Source organism: Bombus pascuorum, chromosome 16 (genome assembly GCF_905332965.1).
Source record: "Bombus pascuorum chromosome 16, iyBomPasc1.1, whole genome shotgun sequence".
In the NCBI taxonomy this organism is placed as follows: domain Eukaryota; kingdom Metazoa; phylum Arthropoda; class Insecta; order Hymenoptera; family Apidae; genus Bombus; species Bombus pascuorum.
This window is the reverse complement of record NC_083503.1, coordinates 57,381-75,021: the sequence shown is the minus strand read 5'-3', so window position 1 is coordinate 75,021 and position 17,641 is coordinate 57,381. Positions and strand designations below refer to the sequence as shown.

The following is a 17,641-nucleotide window of genomic DNA, read 5'->3' as shown; positions in this document are numbered from 1 at the left end:
TTGACTTTATGTTCCCATGTGGATTTATTGTTATATAGTGTTATTTAGTGTTATATTTAATTGGTTTTCAATCGGGACGAATGATGGAAGTTAGTATATGTACAAAAATGTATAAAATGTATAAAATGAATTTTGCGGTTGGTAACCTTTGAAGTTTCGTAACCTTGGTTAAGAGTATTATGATTGCGCATGCGCTTGGACACGCAGCCACGCGATAACTGTCTAAACATAGTGAATCGTTGCGATGTTGTTAGCCGGTTTGTGCGCCTTTTTTTAACGTTGGTAGAGTGGAGAAAATATAACGTAGTTAGGTATATAGTTACATATTGCGAAATTAATAAACAGAGTCTCGTTTAATTGTAAGAAAATAATGGTTACTACTATGAAATTATCTCTTGGTTCACGATGTGTCAAATATCTGATGTTCATCTTCAATCTACTCTTCGTTGTGAGTAATTTGCGTTTTCATTGTTATAATAATCCTTAATTTTTAAGTACTTTAACAAGTTTACCGTTGTACAACGTTTCTCAAAAATTGTTCAAGATATTGAATTATTTATTATATTGAGAAAACGATAAAAGTTCTGTTTTAAACATCTTTTGATTATGGGAACCATACTGAAAGTACAGCGTAGTTCAAAAAGTTATCATAATTGGTTCCGCATAATCTTACTTCTTCCTTTTGATTTCTTAAATCATAGAAATCCTGTCGAGGTGATAATCCGATATAAAGTTATGTTCTTTTTCGTAATTTACTTTATTTAAGACCACAGGAGACGCGTTAATTTCATACTAACCTAAATATAACCTATATATCGATATAAATATCGATATAGATTCTAAATTCTATGAATGCTATTAGAATAATTTAATATCATAATAGAATAATTTACGTATTACAATAATTAACATTTATATTTCATTTTTAATACTCAATATATTAAATATGTTAAGTATAATAAACTAGTTGCATATTGATAGAAAATTAGTTGATAGATCTGTTGATAGTGATATGATTTTTTTTTTCTTATATAATGACATACTTGTGTCTTGTTATTCTGTTCTTAAGGTACGTATATATGTAGACTTCTACCAGGTAAACATGTATATAAATATGTCGCAGTAAAGTACAGCGTAATGCACTCATACAATGAATCACGAATACCAGTTAAAAGATGAAAAGACGAAAAACACGCGAACTGCACACACACACACATACACACACAGAGCTATTTTGTATACGTATAGATATTTTTTATCTGTATTTTTCAATAATTTTATTACATTATGATTTGATTACATGCGTTGTACGTTATATAATGTTATTTAGCAAAATCTGAATAGTAAATTTCTGTCTGTTCATATTATCGTCGCTAATAACAACATGGGTGCAGTTGAAACCTGTATGAAAAAAGAAAGAAAAGAAAAATATACATTAGTAGTATATAACAATCTACATACATATGTATACGTGTAATATAATATAATGTAATATAGTGTGTGTGTGTGTAATATAACAAATATCTTGTTTTCATTGTATGAAAATATTTATAATATTTGTTTGCAATAATTGTCATAAACGGAGACAAATTATGCGGATAGAGTTATTGACATTAATATCAACACCATAATGAAGTAAATTTATCTTTTCAATTATGAAATCTATGTACGTTATGCGACGAGACAGCATATCGTACTCACATGCAATCTGTTTTAAAACTTTTAAAGATACTAAAAAATCGTTTTATACAAATGAAAAAAAAGACGCTGCGGACAGGATTCGAACCTGCGCGGGTAGAACCCAATGGATTTCAAGTCCATCTCCTTAACCGCTCGGACACCGCAGCCATTGAAATTTCCGTTTATTTTATAGGAATATTAAAAACATAATTAAAGTAACGAATATTTGAATATTATACGATACTATTGTTCCAATTCTATAATCAGATCTGCTTTTGTTGGTTGGAAACAAAATAAAATTTTTAACATGAATATTTAATTAATTAATTAAATTAATTCAACGTTCGCAATTTGACAAAATACTTTTTAATTATTTGGGAAATTATGTAGGATTGATATATACAAACAGTAATTAAATATTTTTACATAGAATGTAATAAAAAACGTAATAGAATTAGTTGACAAATTTGTTAAAATAATTATTTGTATTATCCTTTTTGCAATGTGTTTATTTTAATGTTAATCGAAACAGTAATGTTTATCTAATTTCCTTCGTTTCACATATTTCTAAAATTCATTTCGCCTAAAGACCCCACAATTTACATTTCTTTACAAATCGTTAGTGAAAGTGTTTCATTTTTATCAACGTGCGTCTAGAGGGATTTTATGAACGTCCAAAGCAACCGCATTTTTTAAAATCATGGCTTCGTATTAGCCTCGTTCACCTGTCAGTTAGTAATTGGATATAAAGATCTTCTAACCTGATTTTCTACTGATTCAATTTGTAATGTAAACAGAGGTAAATAATTTATATATGACAAAATATGTCTAAGGATAAATTTTTATTTAAAATGGGGACATAGGGAAAATTTAAGACAACATCCTATAGCAACGTCAATAAGCTAACAGAGTATTTTATATAACAAAAGAATTTGAGATAACTAAGACTGCCGTTACAATAAATGCATGTTCTAACGTAAATAAATTGTTATCTAATGAATAAAATATCTGAAGATCAAAACATAAGTATGTGTATACTCATAAAAGTCTATTGTATAGGTATTTTATTATTCTGACATACATATATCTACGAGAATACGTATCCACTGTAACCATAGCCTAGCAACCTAGCCTAACCTCGGAACAGTCTGACCCTAATTTAAACGATACTTTGTAGAACTTGAAGAACAGCAAAAGATAATACCTAGAAAAAATAATATGCAACTAGAAGGACTTAAATCGATATCTGTTTCACTCTATAAGCTATACTAGTACTATATAAGCCGCTGTTCATAGAAGACAAAAGTATTCTGGGAGAAATCGATTTCTATAACAATTAAAACGATCGGCCACTTTCGAAAATAACTTTTCTCATTTTCTTTTAAGAACTTAGAAAATGCGAATTTAATCGCACGACGCTACAGTGGCGTCGGCAATCATTAAGCGCTTCATTCGCATTAGCGATAACAATACATTCAGTATATGTTAAGTCAGGTAGTGGGCGAAATCGCTTACGCGTAATCCAACAAGAGCATTCATAGTAGTAGGTAGTTGGAGTCAAATGAAAATCTGTGATCCGATTTATGAATTGCTCGGTAAAATCTTAGATTTCGATTGATCGTGACCTGACAATACCCTTGACCGCTAGAGAGAATCAGGCTTTAATCGTTGAAAAACGTCGCCGATCGTTATAACGTTAATGTTAAAATAACATTACAATTCATCTAAGCCTATATTATAATTTATTCGAAATGAGAAAAGTGATGATATGTGTAGAAAATATGTGTGTATTCTTATTTTCAGATCACGGGTATAATCTTATTATCCATTGGTATTGGGATTCATGGAGTTTATCACAGTTATCAACATTTTCTGGATAATAAATTTTTATCTGTTCCCTCTCTGCTGATTGCAATCGGTGCAATTATATTTTTCATAGCCTTTTTCGGATGTTGCGGCGCTGTACGCGAAAGTTATTGCATGATAGTTACGGTAATCTATATTTAAATAAACTTTTATACTTCTTTGTATTAATTTTTCAAATTTCTGTTAAAATCGGAGATTACCACAGGTAACGTAACTCTAGGTAATCTCTGAACGAATAGTTTCTTAATAAATAAATTTGGGCTTTTATTTAGTTGATAATTTTACAGCAAAGGGCACATCTCACCGATTTCCATGACCTTGAAGTATGTTGTGTATGTTGTTGTCTACATTGTGAACAATATTTTTTCCATACATGTAACCATCACTCGGCCTTTGTTTCCAAGATACTCGCAAAAATCTTGCATTAAATTTTATTACCATTACACTCCTCCATTCTGGCATATTCTGGCTCATTGATGCTAATCACCTTTAATATAAATAAAAAAAGATAAGTGAATGCGTTATAGGTTGGCCGAGCGATGTCATTGAAATCGGCGTAGCAATCATGCCTCTTTCTCTATAATTACGAACATATTTGTTTTACGAACATATTATCGATGTTCCTTCTCTTACATCTTTTGTCACGAGACATCTAGCATCAGTTTAGCGAAAATTTTATACTGGTAAATGAAACTAAAGTTTAATAATAAAATGTAATTGCTTGATTTCAGTTCACGTCATTGTTGGTGGTAGTTTTTATTTTGGAATTCTCAGGTGGTATATCTGGATACGTTCTAAGAGCCAGGGCGTCCTCAATTATTCAGAATAAGATGGAAGATTCAATGAAAATGTATAAAAACAATACAGAAGTGTTAAATGTTTGGGATAATCTTCAGCGCGACGTAAAGTTTCTTTATCTTTTTTTAAACCTTTTCATTCATTTTCTCTCAGTATATGTATAATATTTATATTAGTTATTTGTACGGAAATTCTAATTTTTGAAAAAAGCGAGCTTAATACTTATCTTTATTCTTTAAATTATCAATTTTATGGAAGCTTAATTAAGGTACTTAGATGTACTGTGCTACTATGCTAACTATGCTACAAATACCTTAAATAACAAATATACATATCAGGTTCCTTGCTTTAATTTAGGCAATCATACAAACGAATATTATTGCAGTTCGATTGTTGCGGCACAAGAAACGCGTCCGATTGGGTAAATTTTGGGCACATGAGCGAGACGGACATTCCTGTCTCGTGTTGTATTGATGGGACAGGCGTAGAACCGAAAAATTGCAGTCTTACGTCAGCAATGGTACACCAGGGTTGCTATAATAAGTTCCTTTCTTTTGTTAAATCTCATGCTATGCAACTTGGTGGAGTTGGACTCGGCATTGCTTTCGTTCAGGTAATCATTACATCGCTGTTTGACTCTGATAGTGCCATACATTTGAAAAGCGATAAAATTTTCGAGACGGCGCTTCTTAAAATTCACATTTTTCAAAATACTGAATACAGGCCTTATTAATATAACTACCCTGTGACGCAAAACTGATAGAATTATAAATACAATGCCGTTTTACACGATAAAAACAATTATACCATTATAGCGAATTTGAAATTTTTTGAGTTGCGCCACTATCAATGTCAAGCAGCGGTATGTGTAAATGAAAAGTAAAAGTCTTTGTAAAAGTAAAAGTAAAATGCGAGAAAGCAGAAACAATTGAGAAAATTTAAACGAAGATTATAGATTGATATAATTTTGTTTCTATGTATGATAGATATTTGTCAATTTCAAATACGAAGATAGTCCATCATGTCAGTTTGTTATTTGTTTCAGGCGATGGGAATCTGCTTCTCAGTTTTCTTGGCTCGATCGATTCGAAACAGTTACGAATCGGTCTAATATCTTTTCAGCGATTTGAGAACGTATCACGTACATCATGATAAAATGAAGATTAGAAATTAATTCTGAATGAAAGCTATAATCATAGTCTAATCTTAAGAAGCGTTAAATGAAAAGGTATTTTACGTTTCTAGGATTTTCTATCATATTATAATCAAAGAGGCTATTGAATATGGTATGAAGATTGAAATATCTACATATTTCCTTTGTTTTTAATAATTAATGTTTAATGAAAAAGCTAATCACGACAAATTATGTTCCTCTCGAAACCATTTAACTTTTATTTGAAACATTTTTCATTAAGATCATTGCTTGTACATTGTACATTGTAATCGAAGTGGATCCAGTGACGTGCATTTAGGCATTCTAAATCTTGGATTAAAAATGTTACATATAAATTAATATTCTACTTACAATCCAAGTTGACATCATATCGAGCCTAAACACGGCTCTCATGCACCTTTTGTCTTCCCGAAAGTGCCACAAATTATATATTTCAGCACTGGGCACGTGAAAACTTTAGCTTCCCGCTGATTTTACGCGACATACCCTATCCACGTACAGGATGTTTTCCTAAAAGAAGAAAGAAAAAGATGATAATAATAATAGTAATAATGGCCTCGATACATTCGAAAAAATGGCCACAGAAATAGTTCTGTCGTACATTGTGTCCTTCCTTTATTTCGGAACTACTCAGATTATGCTTTATACATTTGCCGACAATATCATTCAAAACGAAGGAGATATTTAGATATTCGGGTTTTAGTATCCCATCCTGTCTACCGATGCACATATCTTCGGTAAATATAATAAAAAAGTTTTGCGATCTCTATCAGAAGACGTAAAATGTTGTGCATTCAGTTTGTACATGAAATAAAAGAGTAGAAAATTATTTTCCGTTATTTCATTAAAAAAAGACAAACTTCATTGTATACTACGTACAATGTACGTATTTCCTTGTATGCGTGATGAATATATGCACACGGAGAGAAAAAAATCTACATTTTTAATTTGAACATTATTTGTTCGATGTTGCAAAGTAATTTAAATGAAATTTTATTTTATTTCATCTAACACAATTTGCCACTGGGCTGTCTTTTACAATTTTTCCCATCAATTTTGTTTTTTTTTTCATCACATATTTGACATAGTTCTTCTTTGTTTCTATGTATATTATGATTTAGTTTCAGACCATCTACTCTATTACTTGTATAAGATAATTGCTATTTTACTGGTCGTTTTCACTTGAATTATGTAAGTTTATTAAAAAAAAAAAAAAAAAAAAAAAAAAAGAATTTGAGATAAAAGAAGACAGATAGAACGCTTGAAGCAGCTTAAAGGGAACTTGAACGAAGAAAAGAATCTTGATTTGAAATAAAATCAAGCACGGCTCGTAATACTTTTCAGAGTATGAATAATGAACGTGTGCTGAATTACATACCCACATGATAGGACGCATGAGTCATGATCTATGTTTTCACGCATGGGCGTAGCGGCCGGTCGATGTGCCAATGCCGACCATTTGCAGGTTCTTTATGTTACAGCTTGACGCCTAATATTTTCCTAAATATCACACGATGTAAATTTTCTGATTACGTGACCTACGTGATATATATATATATATATATATATATATATATATATATATATATATAGCTATATCTAAGCATACAATAAAAGTTGAAAATCGCTGAATATTAGTATTGTTACAAGGGAGATATAAAAAACATAGTTTGAAACATAAATATCGAATCGATAATGACACTGGTAAAACGGCAATTGACTGATAAATCTTGTTACACAATGAAATATTATGAACAATTTATAACTTTAAGCTTTAATTATGCAATATACTATATATTGAATACTGTGAATAATATTATATACAATACATCATGCAAAGAGGTGTGGGAGTGAATGGTACGTGAAAGAATGGATGTAAACGATTGAGAGTATGTAAAATCTAGTAAGTAAAATCAAGTAGTTTCTAGTGACAAATGGATAAACTGTAACTCTGTAAGTGGAATTAACGAAAAAGAAAAAAAGAAAGAAAGAAAATAAAAGTTGAAAATGGTCCCATTGAAATTGAATACCAAGACTTATTAATATCCTCGTTTCACCCGCGAAAATTTTACGCAAACCCCGTTATATACATAAAAAGAAGCATAACATAAATATATCAACGTTCTTCAGAATTCAATCGTCAATAACAAAGACGCCGTTTTGCAACAAACATGTAGTACATATAAAGTGTCATAAGCGTGTTCATGTTTATGTAAAAAGGCAATTTTAGAAATTGCTGGAAATTCTATCCTAATTCCATTCTAATCCCAATTCTAATTCTAATTCATCCAGAAAAAATCCATTTAAACGATTTTTTGTAAAAAGCTGGTGTTTTATACGTATGTTGATTAATAACTTGATGAATTCTTGAACCTTTGACCCCTTAATGACAGATGATTGATATTTTTCATTTCACTGGTCTTGCGGCAGTTGCAAAAAAATTGCAAAAATTTTCACCAACTCATATTTCTGTTACGCGACCATAGTTTAGGAAGAATACAGGGAACAGAAAATCAACTGTTATATTTATTATAACGTGTGTTCCCGCGAATACCTACAAAAACAGACAAGGACGAATAGGTGTTGAGTAAAGAGAAGGAAAGGAGAGAGATAGAGAGAGAAAGAAAATAAACGGATAGATGCTTATAAAAACAAGTAAGCAGCGCTACGTGTGTCGTCGGTACGTATGCCGCTTTATCAGTAGATAATACGATACATCGAATCAAGTTTAGGTGTTTCCACGTTCAGTTCCGTAGTGCACCTGCGTGAAAGAGGATTCTCGGACACCAAAATGGCTGCCACACACCTCGACGTTGGCCTACGTTGCATCAAGTACCTGCTTTGCGCGGTTAACTCCCTCTTTGTGGTCTGTAGCCACATTCTTTTATTTTCTTTTCGCCTATCCTTCGAAGATCATACGTCGCGTTTATTAAATACATACAAAACTGATTTCTACCTCGACCATTAACCAAGTAAATATTCGTTCGATCATATCGATATTGATATTTCTTTTCATCCATTTAATCGTCAATTCAACTGTTCACTTTTCTCACTTTCTTTCCGATTCTAAATGCATCCTCGTGCGTTATTTGTAATTTTCCACCGATATTGCGTTCTTAATCTTTAATTAATTAATCGAGTAACAAGTTACGAATTAATCAAAATGATGATAATTAATGCAACGTAACCTTCCCGTCGGTATATATATTATGTATACATATTGAAACATTTATGGTTAAATACGAAACAAATAAATAGGAAAATAGTAACAAATGCTAGGTAGACATAATGCAATTTATTTATTTTCACATATTTCTATTTGTTTCTCTAGTTTTCTTCAAACAGATATTCATACAAACATAAAGTGAAAAATCTTTATGTAGTATATGGAGTATAATACATATATAATTTCCAATAAGGTACGATCAGTTATATATCAATTATAAAATTGTTATAAAAAAACAAACAAAATACCAAAATAATTCAAGATATCTGGAAATAATTGGCTAACCTAGTATGTAAGGTAACAATTGACTTATAATAGGTCATTTAATAAATGTGATTTACGTTAGTATAGCGTACGAGAAGGTGCCACCTACTTTAGTAGTCCTTCAGAAATAGACTTAATGTATAATTAATTAATTATTTTACATTAGATTCGTGGATTTTATTCTTTTCAGCCGTCTGTATCCTATTGGGTTGTTGATCAAATTGCTGGCTAATGTATTTGCGTGTATATTTATGCGTGTAACAGAAACTTGAGTAGTTGCATCCTGAAATGTACGCGATTAAATGGGCAAGTAATAAGTAAGTACACGTTAATCGAATCGCGAGGAAAAAACGAGAACGATAAACGGGGTCGAGGTTGACTACGATGATAACCATGGCGACGTCGATTTTCCCTATACTCGGCCCTGAGATTCAACAAGTTAGATATAGACCTCCCCTCGATGTGGACGCGGATCATAGATCTACTCTGTTGTTCGGACGTAAAACAGGATCGATATCGGTTATGTGAGGTTGTCCCCGATGAATTATTACCGTGCAGTAGATCTGCAACGTCGCGAACCATCAATGTCCGTCCCTTGCCCCCTCTTCCTTTCTTTCGTCATTTTCTTACACGCTTATACATTCGACGAACTCTATACAACTCTAGCCAACCGGTAAATTAAAAAAAGAAAAGAAAGAAAGAAGAAAGAACAGCAATACATAACCTAAAAACAGCGATACACAATACATTGCTCAGTTTTTCCTTTCTATATGAATAAAAATCATCAAGATACTAGGATATGAATTTTACCAGCTACGGAAATTCGCCCCTTCATAGAATGAAAATAATGTGGTTTCATTGTTCAACGATAAAAAAATTGTTTGAAATAGATCTGCTGTCTCGTGATAGAATGAAAATTCTCATTCTCCGCGATTGGCATCAGAATTGGTAATCGTTATCTTGCAAACGTAAATGACTTGTCTTATCAGCTTAGATATTCTTGGTAGTCTCATTGGTAACGATAAGCGAATTCCACTGTTTTCTTTCTAGCAATATGTTGCATTCAGCGGAAAAATACGTATACACTTTTTAACTGATATTATACGATAAGGGGTTCGACAGCCCCTATTTGATGGACATACATATATTTGTACGATCTATATACTACATAAATATCGTTTAAATACAACCACATTAGTATCATTAATACGTTTCGTAACTTTTAAAAGCTGATATCATTAATTCATTGAGTTTTTAAAAAAATAAATATCTTTGACTACTTTTTTCTTTATGTAACGGAAATTTTATTCAATCCAAAATAACATTAACCTAGAAGTGATAATTTTAACATTTTGCTCGATTATTCTGTAAAATCTAGATCATTATATCATTTTTCGCTATCTCCTAAAATGTTCCGCCTATTTTAGGAATAACGATGAAATTCGTGCTCTTGTTTTTGAAAATGAAATTGCAATAAAGAACTCAGATGCACATATAAATTGCAAAAGTTCTAATTAATTTGTTTAACTGAAATTAATATTTTTGTAATATTTTTGCTACGCGTGTCAACTGTTAATTTTTATATAGCGTAAATTAAACATTTTGAAAAGTGATGCATATTGTTTTCCCAGATTTGTTAGAAAATAAGATTTTTCTGCATATTGTACTATAATATCGTAGACGTATAAAATGCTAACGTACAAAACTTTGTTAACCGAACTTTACTTTTACTAAAAAAATGATTATATGACGATCAGTGGAACTTTCATGCAAAATTTTTATTTTATCGATATACTATATAATTTATTATTATTCCCCTTTGCATTTTTATGCGTATATCATTAATAGTGCATAAGGGAAATGAACTTTTTAAATCACTTTGGAAGTTGCAGGTTCAAATATTTTTATCATCCAAATCATTAAAGTTATTGCTAGAATGATTGTTGCTCTATGATTAAATATAAGTTTCGTAGTATATCGCTAAAGAAAAAAAAAAAAAGGAAAAAAAAAGAAAAAAAAAAGAAAATTTATTTTAACATTTGTTTGTATTGTTAGATTTTACGTGTACAATAGTTTTAATATCTTACATTTCTTAAAATTCAATACGAACAATGAATGTTTGTAAGAATATAAAATTTTTATGTTAACGAAAGATGTACTTTATATAAAGCACGGATGTGATTACAATAAAATTAAATAGCGCTGTACTATAGTAAAGGAGTTACATCATATCTTAATTGTCGGTTCCAATGAAAGCCCTTTCGACGATTACTCGGCTCGACTCTACTTTGTACGGGTGTGCCTACTTAAATCATATTAAAAATAAGAAAATTTATCATTTATTTATCATCGACGGCATTATAATGATATCAACAATGCCAAAAACTATGTCATTGACGTTAAAAATTAACAAATATTTATGAAATATTGAAATCCAATCATGTATTTATTTGTATCTATATAAAATACCAATGTGTGTACATTTTTAAGTATTAGTTAAAAATTTTACGTTCAATTTCATTGATATGAAAATACATTTTGTGTATGTGTGTGTGTGTTTATAATTAACAATTTGATAGAGTACTCAACTACTATGAATGCTTTAATAATTCTTAGTAAAATATTTACTACAATTAATTATCTATATATGAAATAGAAACTCGTAATTTAAAATAAAGATATAAAAATAATTTAATTTTCTGCAGTAATATTTTTCACTTATATTATTATTATATCATGTTATAGACCCAGATCTTAATTTACAAATCCTACATTTTTTTTATAAAATTATAATATAAATTATTTATTTATAGTTAACGGGGATAATGATAATATCCATTGGAACAACAATTTATGCTGTCTACGAAGATTTCTCCCATTTTTTGGATCCTAGCTATTTTTCTCCAGCAACCCTCTTAATCGTTGTTGGGATATTTGTTTTTATAATAGCTTTCCTAGGTTGTTGCGGAGCTCTTAGAGAGAGCACCTGTATGGTTCTTGTGGTGAGCATCCTAATACTTCTTTTTCTATATTATGTGAAAGTATCGTATATTAAAATTTGATAAATTAAATTTTATGTTATCTCTCTCTTTCTGTTTTATATATTTCGACTTTGCTGGAACAATTTTATCCGTTATTAAATTTATTTATCTAATGCTAATTTGTTTATTTCTCATCTAATATGTAACAAATAATAAAAATATATCACTATAATTGCATAGTTTGCAGTATCGCTTTCATTAGTTCTTGTCTTGGAATTGATCGCTGGGATTGCAGCTTATGCTCTTCAAGATGGAATAAAAGATCTTCTTGCTGACAAAATTAACGTGACCATGCATCAATATGAAAAAAATGACGAAGCTAGGAGTGCCATTGATTTTCTACAATCAAGAGTAATATTTCAATTTCTAGGATACATATACATATATAAAAACAATTAATAAATAATATATTATATAATATATTATAATAATATATTATATATATATAGATAGCTTTTTCTAGTTATTTGCACAAGCAGAGACTAAATCAATCTCGTTACGTTTTTGTAAAATTAAAACAGAATGTTTCAAAGATATTTCTAAAACTGTTCCTTTTCTACATTATATAATTGTCATCTGTCAGAATTACTGATTATGTTAAACATTTAACAAATGTTGTTTACATAATAGAATATATTATTCAACAGCTCTATTGTTGTGGATACAATGGACACGAAGATTGGGAAGAACAAGGAATGACTATTCCTTCATCTTGTCCTTTTAGAGATATTAATAAAAATATTTATGCAACTGGATGTATCAAACATCTTTCAATTATCATTCACAGGAGTGCCCTTTATATTGGTACTGGAGCTGTAGCCATTGCTCTTATTCAGGTTAGTATTTATTACGTTTATTCCTAATTTGACATATAATTTAAGATATACTTTATTACAGTTCGATATTCTAACAAATCTAAAATAAATATAAATTAGTTGGCATATCAATAAAAATGTGATTTTTCGATTTTAATCGAGCATTTCATTCTAATTTATTTTTAGTTAACTGGAATAATGTTCGCCTGTATGCTAGGCCGAGCAATTAGAAGACAAAAAACAGAAAGGGAGAGACGTCGATGGGAATTAAGAGAGAGTTTAGTTAATGGTTACCAGCCATTAGGAAAATCAGATCCCTTTACCACTTTCCCTGTTGTTTACATGTCCTCTGAACCATTGAAGAATTCATAGAATTCTCTACTTTTGTTATACATTCTTAATATAAAATAATTTTATTTATATTAAAATAGTATCTTTCAATTTTTTGAAGTTCTAAAAGTCAATATCTTTATTTTGTAAAGAAAATTATTTTTTATATTCCCTTCTTCGTTTCTTGTTAATTAAGATCGATTTTCATATATTGCTCTAAATTTATTATTTCTTTTTGTCAGTTTCTTTTAGAAATTATATACCTAATAGTAGATATCTAATTTCATTTATTATTACGTTTCTATAAAATTGTAGCTGTAGATATATATGTATATATATGTGCTTATATCTGCTTATATATATAGAGAAGGATTTAATATATTTTCATAATACATAATGAAACGTACAAATATTTCGTACAAATTTTATATTACATACTTTGTTGGAATAAATTATTTTCAAACCTTAGTCACACTTCATTGAAAGACTGAAGCTCTCTTTAAGAGTTCTTTGACTATTTCATTATTTGTTGAGGTGCATAGATATGGAGGAGTTAATTCACGATAAGCCAAACATATTCGCTTAGAAGTTATATCTTCTCTTAAAACACAATGTTCCCATTTGTACCTATAAAAAATATAGAAGAGAATCTAGTAATTATGTAAATAATGCAATAAAATTCACATTCATTATATTCTATTTTATCTATGTTATAAAATACTTTCTCTTAAGTTGTACCTGACAATTAAAATAATTATATAACTAAATTTGCCAAACAATTAATACAATATAGTTTAAAATTTTTCACAGAAATATAATACGATGTAGATGTTCAAGTACTATTTCGCCATGTCTGTAAGAAAATTTCCTTGCCTTGCACTATCATAAAGAACCATAAGCGATCCCTCTGGCATTGGGAGCCTTACAACGATATCTTTATTACTTTCATTTTTATCATTTGTATCAAATTCGAAGCCTTCGAGTATAGTGGAATACTCTGCAACGCTTTCTAAATTATATTTCGTATCTGGACCATGGTAAGGACTCATTGTTAAAACTGAGTTACCCATGACATTCACAGTAACTATTCTTTCACCCCAAATCCAGCAGTCATCGATATGTGGATCTATCGAAGCTCCTCGTAATGGATCATACTCTAAAGTACATTGTTCTACCGTTTGGAAATTATTAAGCATGGGTACTTGGCAAAATTTTTGTTGCACAAATTGAGTAGACTTTGGAAAACCATCAAAGGAACCCAATCGAAGCTTTCTTTTCTTGAAGTTGCATTTTGGACCAAAATTCTGGAGTTTTTAAATTATGTCTTAAATCTTCCTATCTTATCTATTAATACACTTTATCGATATTTCAAAATTTCATAACAATAAATGTAGTTATATATTATTCTGTTTGAAATACCTGTTTCCTTCTTCCACTCTGAGAAACTTCCCAAGGTATTTTTTCAAGCGCGTTCTTCAATGAATTAATTTCCCAAGGATTTAGAAAATCTAGCTTCGTATAAAAGTGAATATAAAACAATGGGTTAAAATTAATTTCTTATGAATATTATCTCAAATATAAATAATAATAATAATAATAAAATTATTATTCTAGTAATACTTTCTATCAAGTTCTCTTCACTAAAAAATCTTTTACTTCTTTTTTAATAATTGATAATTGATAATCTCTTGTTATATTCTTAAATGTAAATTAGTTTGAAAGGGAAAATTAATGAATAATATTACCATGAATTAGAAATTAAACAATGGAAGGATGTATCAGATACAAGTAAGTAAATACCTTAATATATACACCAGAAAATTCTATGGCAGTTCCTCGATGATATGGATGATTTTTATAAAGATCAGCGTCCCAACCAGGCCACGATTTGTCACAGTTTGGACAATATACATAACTGGAACATTTCTAAAATATTATAATCCATAATAGTTAATAAGACATAGGAACAAATTTTAAATGTTATGTGCATAAACTTAATAAGAAAGTAAATTATCTAGTTCAATAACAATGTTACTTTTTATATTTTGTACATAAAATAGTAACTTTGTATCATATATGCTATCTATGCTACTGCCTAAATTAAAAATTACATACTTGCATTAGAAAATCATTTGTTTCTATGCATTCTACAAAGTCTAGTAAGAATTTTATAATAAAATAAGAGACTTTAATATTCAACGTAACAATTATATTATATTAAAAGTTGTATTATGACATTTTAAAAACTTCACATGTATATATGTATATATGTATAATACAAAGCAACTGAAACTGATATTGATATCATATTTTTCAATGGAAGGAATGCAAGTAATACTTTCGAATATATACTTATATACAAGAACATTTTTGAATATAAAAAGGCAAGAAAGAGATAATTATAAAATCAAAAATTCATTGAAGAATAATACAGGGCAATACATAGAAATCATTTAGAACGTATATAAAATATTAAATTCTTATTTATCTTCTTTTCATTGATGGATAACTTAAATGATAAATAAATAATTTAAATATTTTATAAAAAAATATTAAAAATAGCAATGCTACCAAATAAATTATTAATTTGTCCAAGTATATAACATAATACTTGGACAAAAACTTATTTGTAAAAAAGACAAACTTTTGGTACATAACCTCAAAATGAGTCTTAAGATTGGGTTTCACAATCTTATGTTCAGTTTCGCAGAGAAGGCAAGATCTTATTCCCTTGCAACCACAAGATCGCACTGTTTCCATCCTTTAATAAATAATAAAGAAAGAACTTAAAAGTCTAAAGAACTAAAATACTTATTTCGAACTATATTCATATGTACAAATGTATACATATTTTAGACACATAGTACGTGGAAGACAGGGAACTAAAGGACAATGTCGATGCGATAACGTAAGAAGGGCAATACGTTGATTGGGTCTTCTATACGTGTTAAGTTTATTCGAAATTACTAGAATAGTTTACCATCTATTATAAATCTCCTCGTTTATAATAATACTTTTATAATAAACTTTTCAATTGATAATCTTTTTATAATCTTCTTTTGACAGAAGATTAGCACCTTGCCAGATGTATACCAACAGGTATACAATGAACACACGACTTTCGTGCGAGGTCATTTATATTTCAACCACCGTACAATGAAGATGGAAGAATTGAACTTTTTCGAATTAAATTATCAAATTTATAACATTCGCGTGGTACGTACGTGGTGGGGGTATGAGCAGAACAAAGGGATGCTTAAGGGAGAAAGACAAATTAATCGGCAGTCGTTAATTGAGATTCGAATTGTGAGGAGGTAGTTAGTTGTGAGTCGAGAGTCGAGCTGAGAGAGTTGAGTCGAGACAGAGTTGCTGAGTTGTCATGAGTTGTAAACTATTAGCTGTGAGTTATTAATTATCAATCTAATTGTCTTAGTTATATCGTATTACTACATTAAGTTCACGTTAAATAACCATCGTTTCCTGTTCATTCCACTGTAAGTAGATCCATCTACCGTAAATTTATCATATAGGATAGAAATCATATTGGAAATCCTAATTTCTAATATTTCTGAATAAATAATCCTATACTATTAATCTACAATATTTAAAACATTAATTTTTAACATTTAAACTATTAATTTATAACATTTGGAACACTAATTTATAACATTTAAACTATTAATTTGTGACATTTGGAACATCAATTTATAACGTTTAAACAATTAACCGTTTGCGGACGGGGCCGTCTGTGGACGAGAGGTATTGGCGCACGCAGTTGAAAAAATATACACGTTGAACGTTTGCGTTATTCATTATCGGGTCTTATTATTATTTTCATCAATAGTTAATTCATCATCATTGTCATTATTACTAGAAATATTGAAACGTCTGAGCCGATTCATTATTGAACGAAGTTCGTTTCCACTGTCTGAAGCACTGTCGTCGTCTTCTATCTCGACAGGTTCAAAATAATGTTCGTCATCACTACATCATTATCGGGCATGTTATTTCTGGAACTTTTAGGCATCGTGTATAAGGTATTATAAAAAATATATAAAAAGTTTTCTGATTCATCTGTTAATGCCATTGAAAGGTTGAAATTCGTTCTCGTTCGACTATCATCCTGCGTCGCGAGTTTACGTTAAACGGAAGATAAGATTTTTAAACATCTACAATCTTCGTAACATAATACAGTTCAGTTTACTATACCCATGCGCAACAAATACGCATAAGATTATCTCGCTCAGAAAAATAGACGTACGCCAGCCACTTTAAAATAACTGTCTGGAAATTTGAAGAGATTCGAGCGGCTATATGTCGACACGTGTCCGCAACGGTAAAAAGACTTGGGCAGCTATTTGCCGACACTCGTCCGCAAAATGTTAATTTAAAACATTTGGAACATTAATTTATAACTTTTTAACTATCCTTCGCAGTCGACGGCCTT

General features: G+C 29.9%; 3 protein-coding genes and 1 non-coding gene across 5 annotated transcripts; 2 read left to right on the top strand and 2 right to left on the bottom strand.

Moving 5' to 3' along the window:
* Positions 1 to 207: 207 nt before the first annotated feature.
* LOC132915213 (CD63 antigen-like) lies at positions 208 to 6,345 on the top strand. The gene is made up of 5 exons (XM_060974946.1): positions 208 to 448; positions 3,484 to 3,672; positions 4,278 to 4,448; positions 4,730 to 4,957; positions 5,390 to 6,345. Exons 1-5 carry the CDS (start codon positions 371 to 373, stop codon positions 5,453 to 5,455), a joined length of 732 nt encoding a protein of 243 aa, XP_060830929.1. The 5' UTR covers positions 208 to 370; the 3' UTR covers positions 5,456 to 6,345.
* On the bottom strand, positions 1,766 to 1,847 carry Trnas-uga (transfer RNA serine (anticodon UGA)). The gene has a single exon. It is a non-coding gene; the product is annotated as a tRNA-Ser (tRNA).
* Positions 6,346 to 8,220: 1,875 nt separating the features above from the next.
* LOC132915212 (CD63 antigen-like) lies at positions 8,221 to 13,888 on the top strand. Its single transcript, XM_060974945.1, has 5 exons — positions 8,221 to 8,384; positions 11,822 to 12,010; positions 12,230 to 12,400; positions 12,697 to 12,885; positions 13,051 to 13,888. The coding sequence occupies exons 1-5, from the start codon at positions 8,310 to 8,312 to the stop codon at positions 13,234 to 13,236; spliced, it is 810 nt and encodes a 269-aa protein (XP_060830928.1). The 5' UTR covers positions 8,221 to 8,309; the 3' UTR covers positions 13,237 to 13,888.
* On the bottom strand, positions 11,035 to 16,260 carry LOC132915211 (alpha-ketoglutarate-dependent dioxygenase alkB homolog 4). 2 transcript variants are annotated; one of them, XR_009659802.1, is made up of 7 exons: positions 15,853 to 16,259; positions 14,995 to 15,120; positions 14,614 to 14,706; positions 14,068 to 14,498; positions 13,633 to 13,821; positions 11,291 to 12,388; positions 11,035 to 11,210 (listed from the first exon to the last, which is right to left on the bottom strand). XR_009659802.1 is itself a non-coding variant. In XM_060974944.1 (5 exons), the coding sequence occupies exons 1-5, from the start codon at positions 15,952 to 15,954 to the stop codon at positions 13,671 to 13,673; spliced, it is 903 nt and encodes a 300-aa protein (XP_060830927.1). In that variant the 5' UTR covers positions 15,955 to 16,260; the 3' UTR covers positions 13,633 to 13,670. The 2 variants fall into 2 exon arrangements, 1 of the variants encoding a protein (XP_060830927.1); XM_060974944.1 differs by lacking the exons at positions 11,035 to 11,210; positions 11,291 to 12,388 and having other exon boundaries at positions 15,853 to 16,260.
* Between the last annotated feature and the right edge of the window lie 1,381 nt (positions 16,261 to 17,641).

Bases quoted from the DNA above. Each gene is read 5' to 3' on its own strand.
- LOC132915212 (XM_060974945.1), top strand. From the start codon at position 8,310: ATGGCTGCCACACACCTCGACGTTGGCCTACGTTGCATCAAGTACCTG. The intron at 12,011-12,229 runs GTGAGCATCCTA...ATAATTGCATAG, and splicing joins GCACCTGTATGGTTCTTGTG to TTTGCAGTATCGCTTTCATT. The intron at 12,886-13,050 runs GTTAGTATTTAT...ATTTATTTTTAG, and splicing joins TAGCCATTGCTCTTATTCAG to TTAACTGGAATAATGTTCGC.
- LOC132915211 (XM_060974944.1), bottom strand. From the start codon at position 15,954: ATGGAAACAGTGCGATCTTGTGGTTGCAAGGGAATAAGATCTTGCCTT. The intron at 14,707-14,994 runs GTATTTACTTAC...TTTTATACGAAG, and splicing joins TTTCTGGTGTATATATTAAG to CTAGATTTTCTAAATCCTTG. The intron at 14,499-14,613 runs GTATTTCAAACA...TAAAAACTCCAG, and splicing joins AGAGTGGAAGAAGGAAACAG to AATTTTGGTCCAAAATGCAA.
- LOC132915213 (XM_060974946.1), top strand. From the start codon at position 371: ATGGTTACTACTATGAAATTATCTCTTGGTTCACGATGTGTCAAATAT. The intron at 449-3,483 runs GTGAGTAATTTG...TCTTATTTTCAG, and splicing joins TCTTCAATCTACTCTTCGTT to ATCACGGGTATAATCTTATT. The intron at 4,449-4,729 runs GTAAAGTTTCTT...ATATTATTGCAG, and splicing joins GGGATAATCTTCAGCGCGAC to TTCGATTGTTGCGGCACAAG.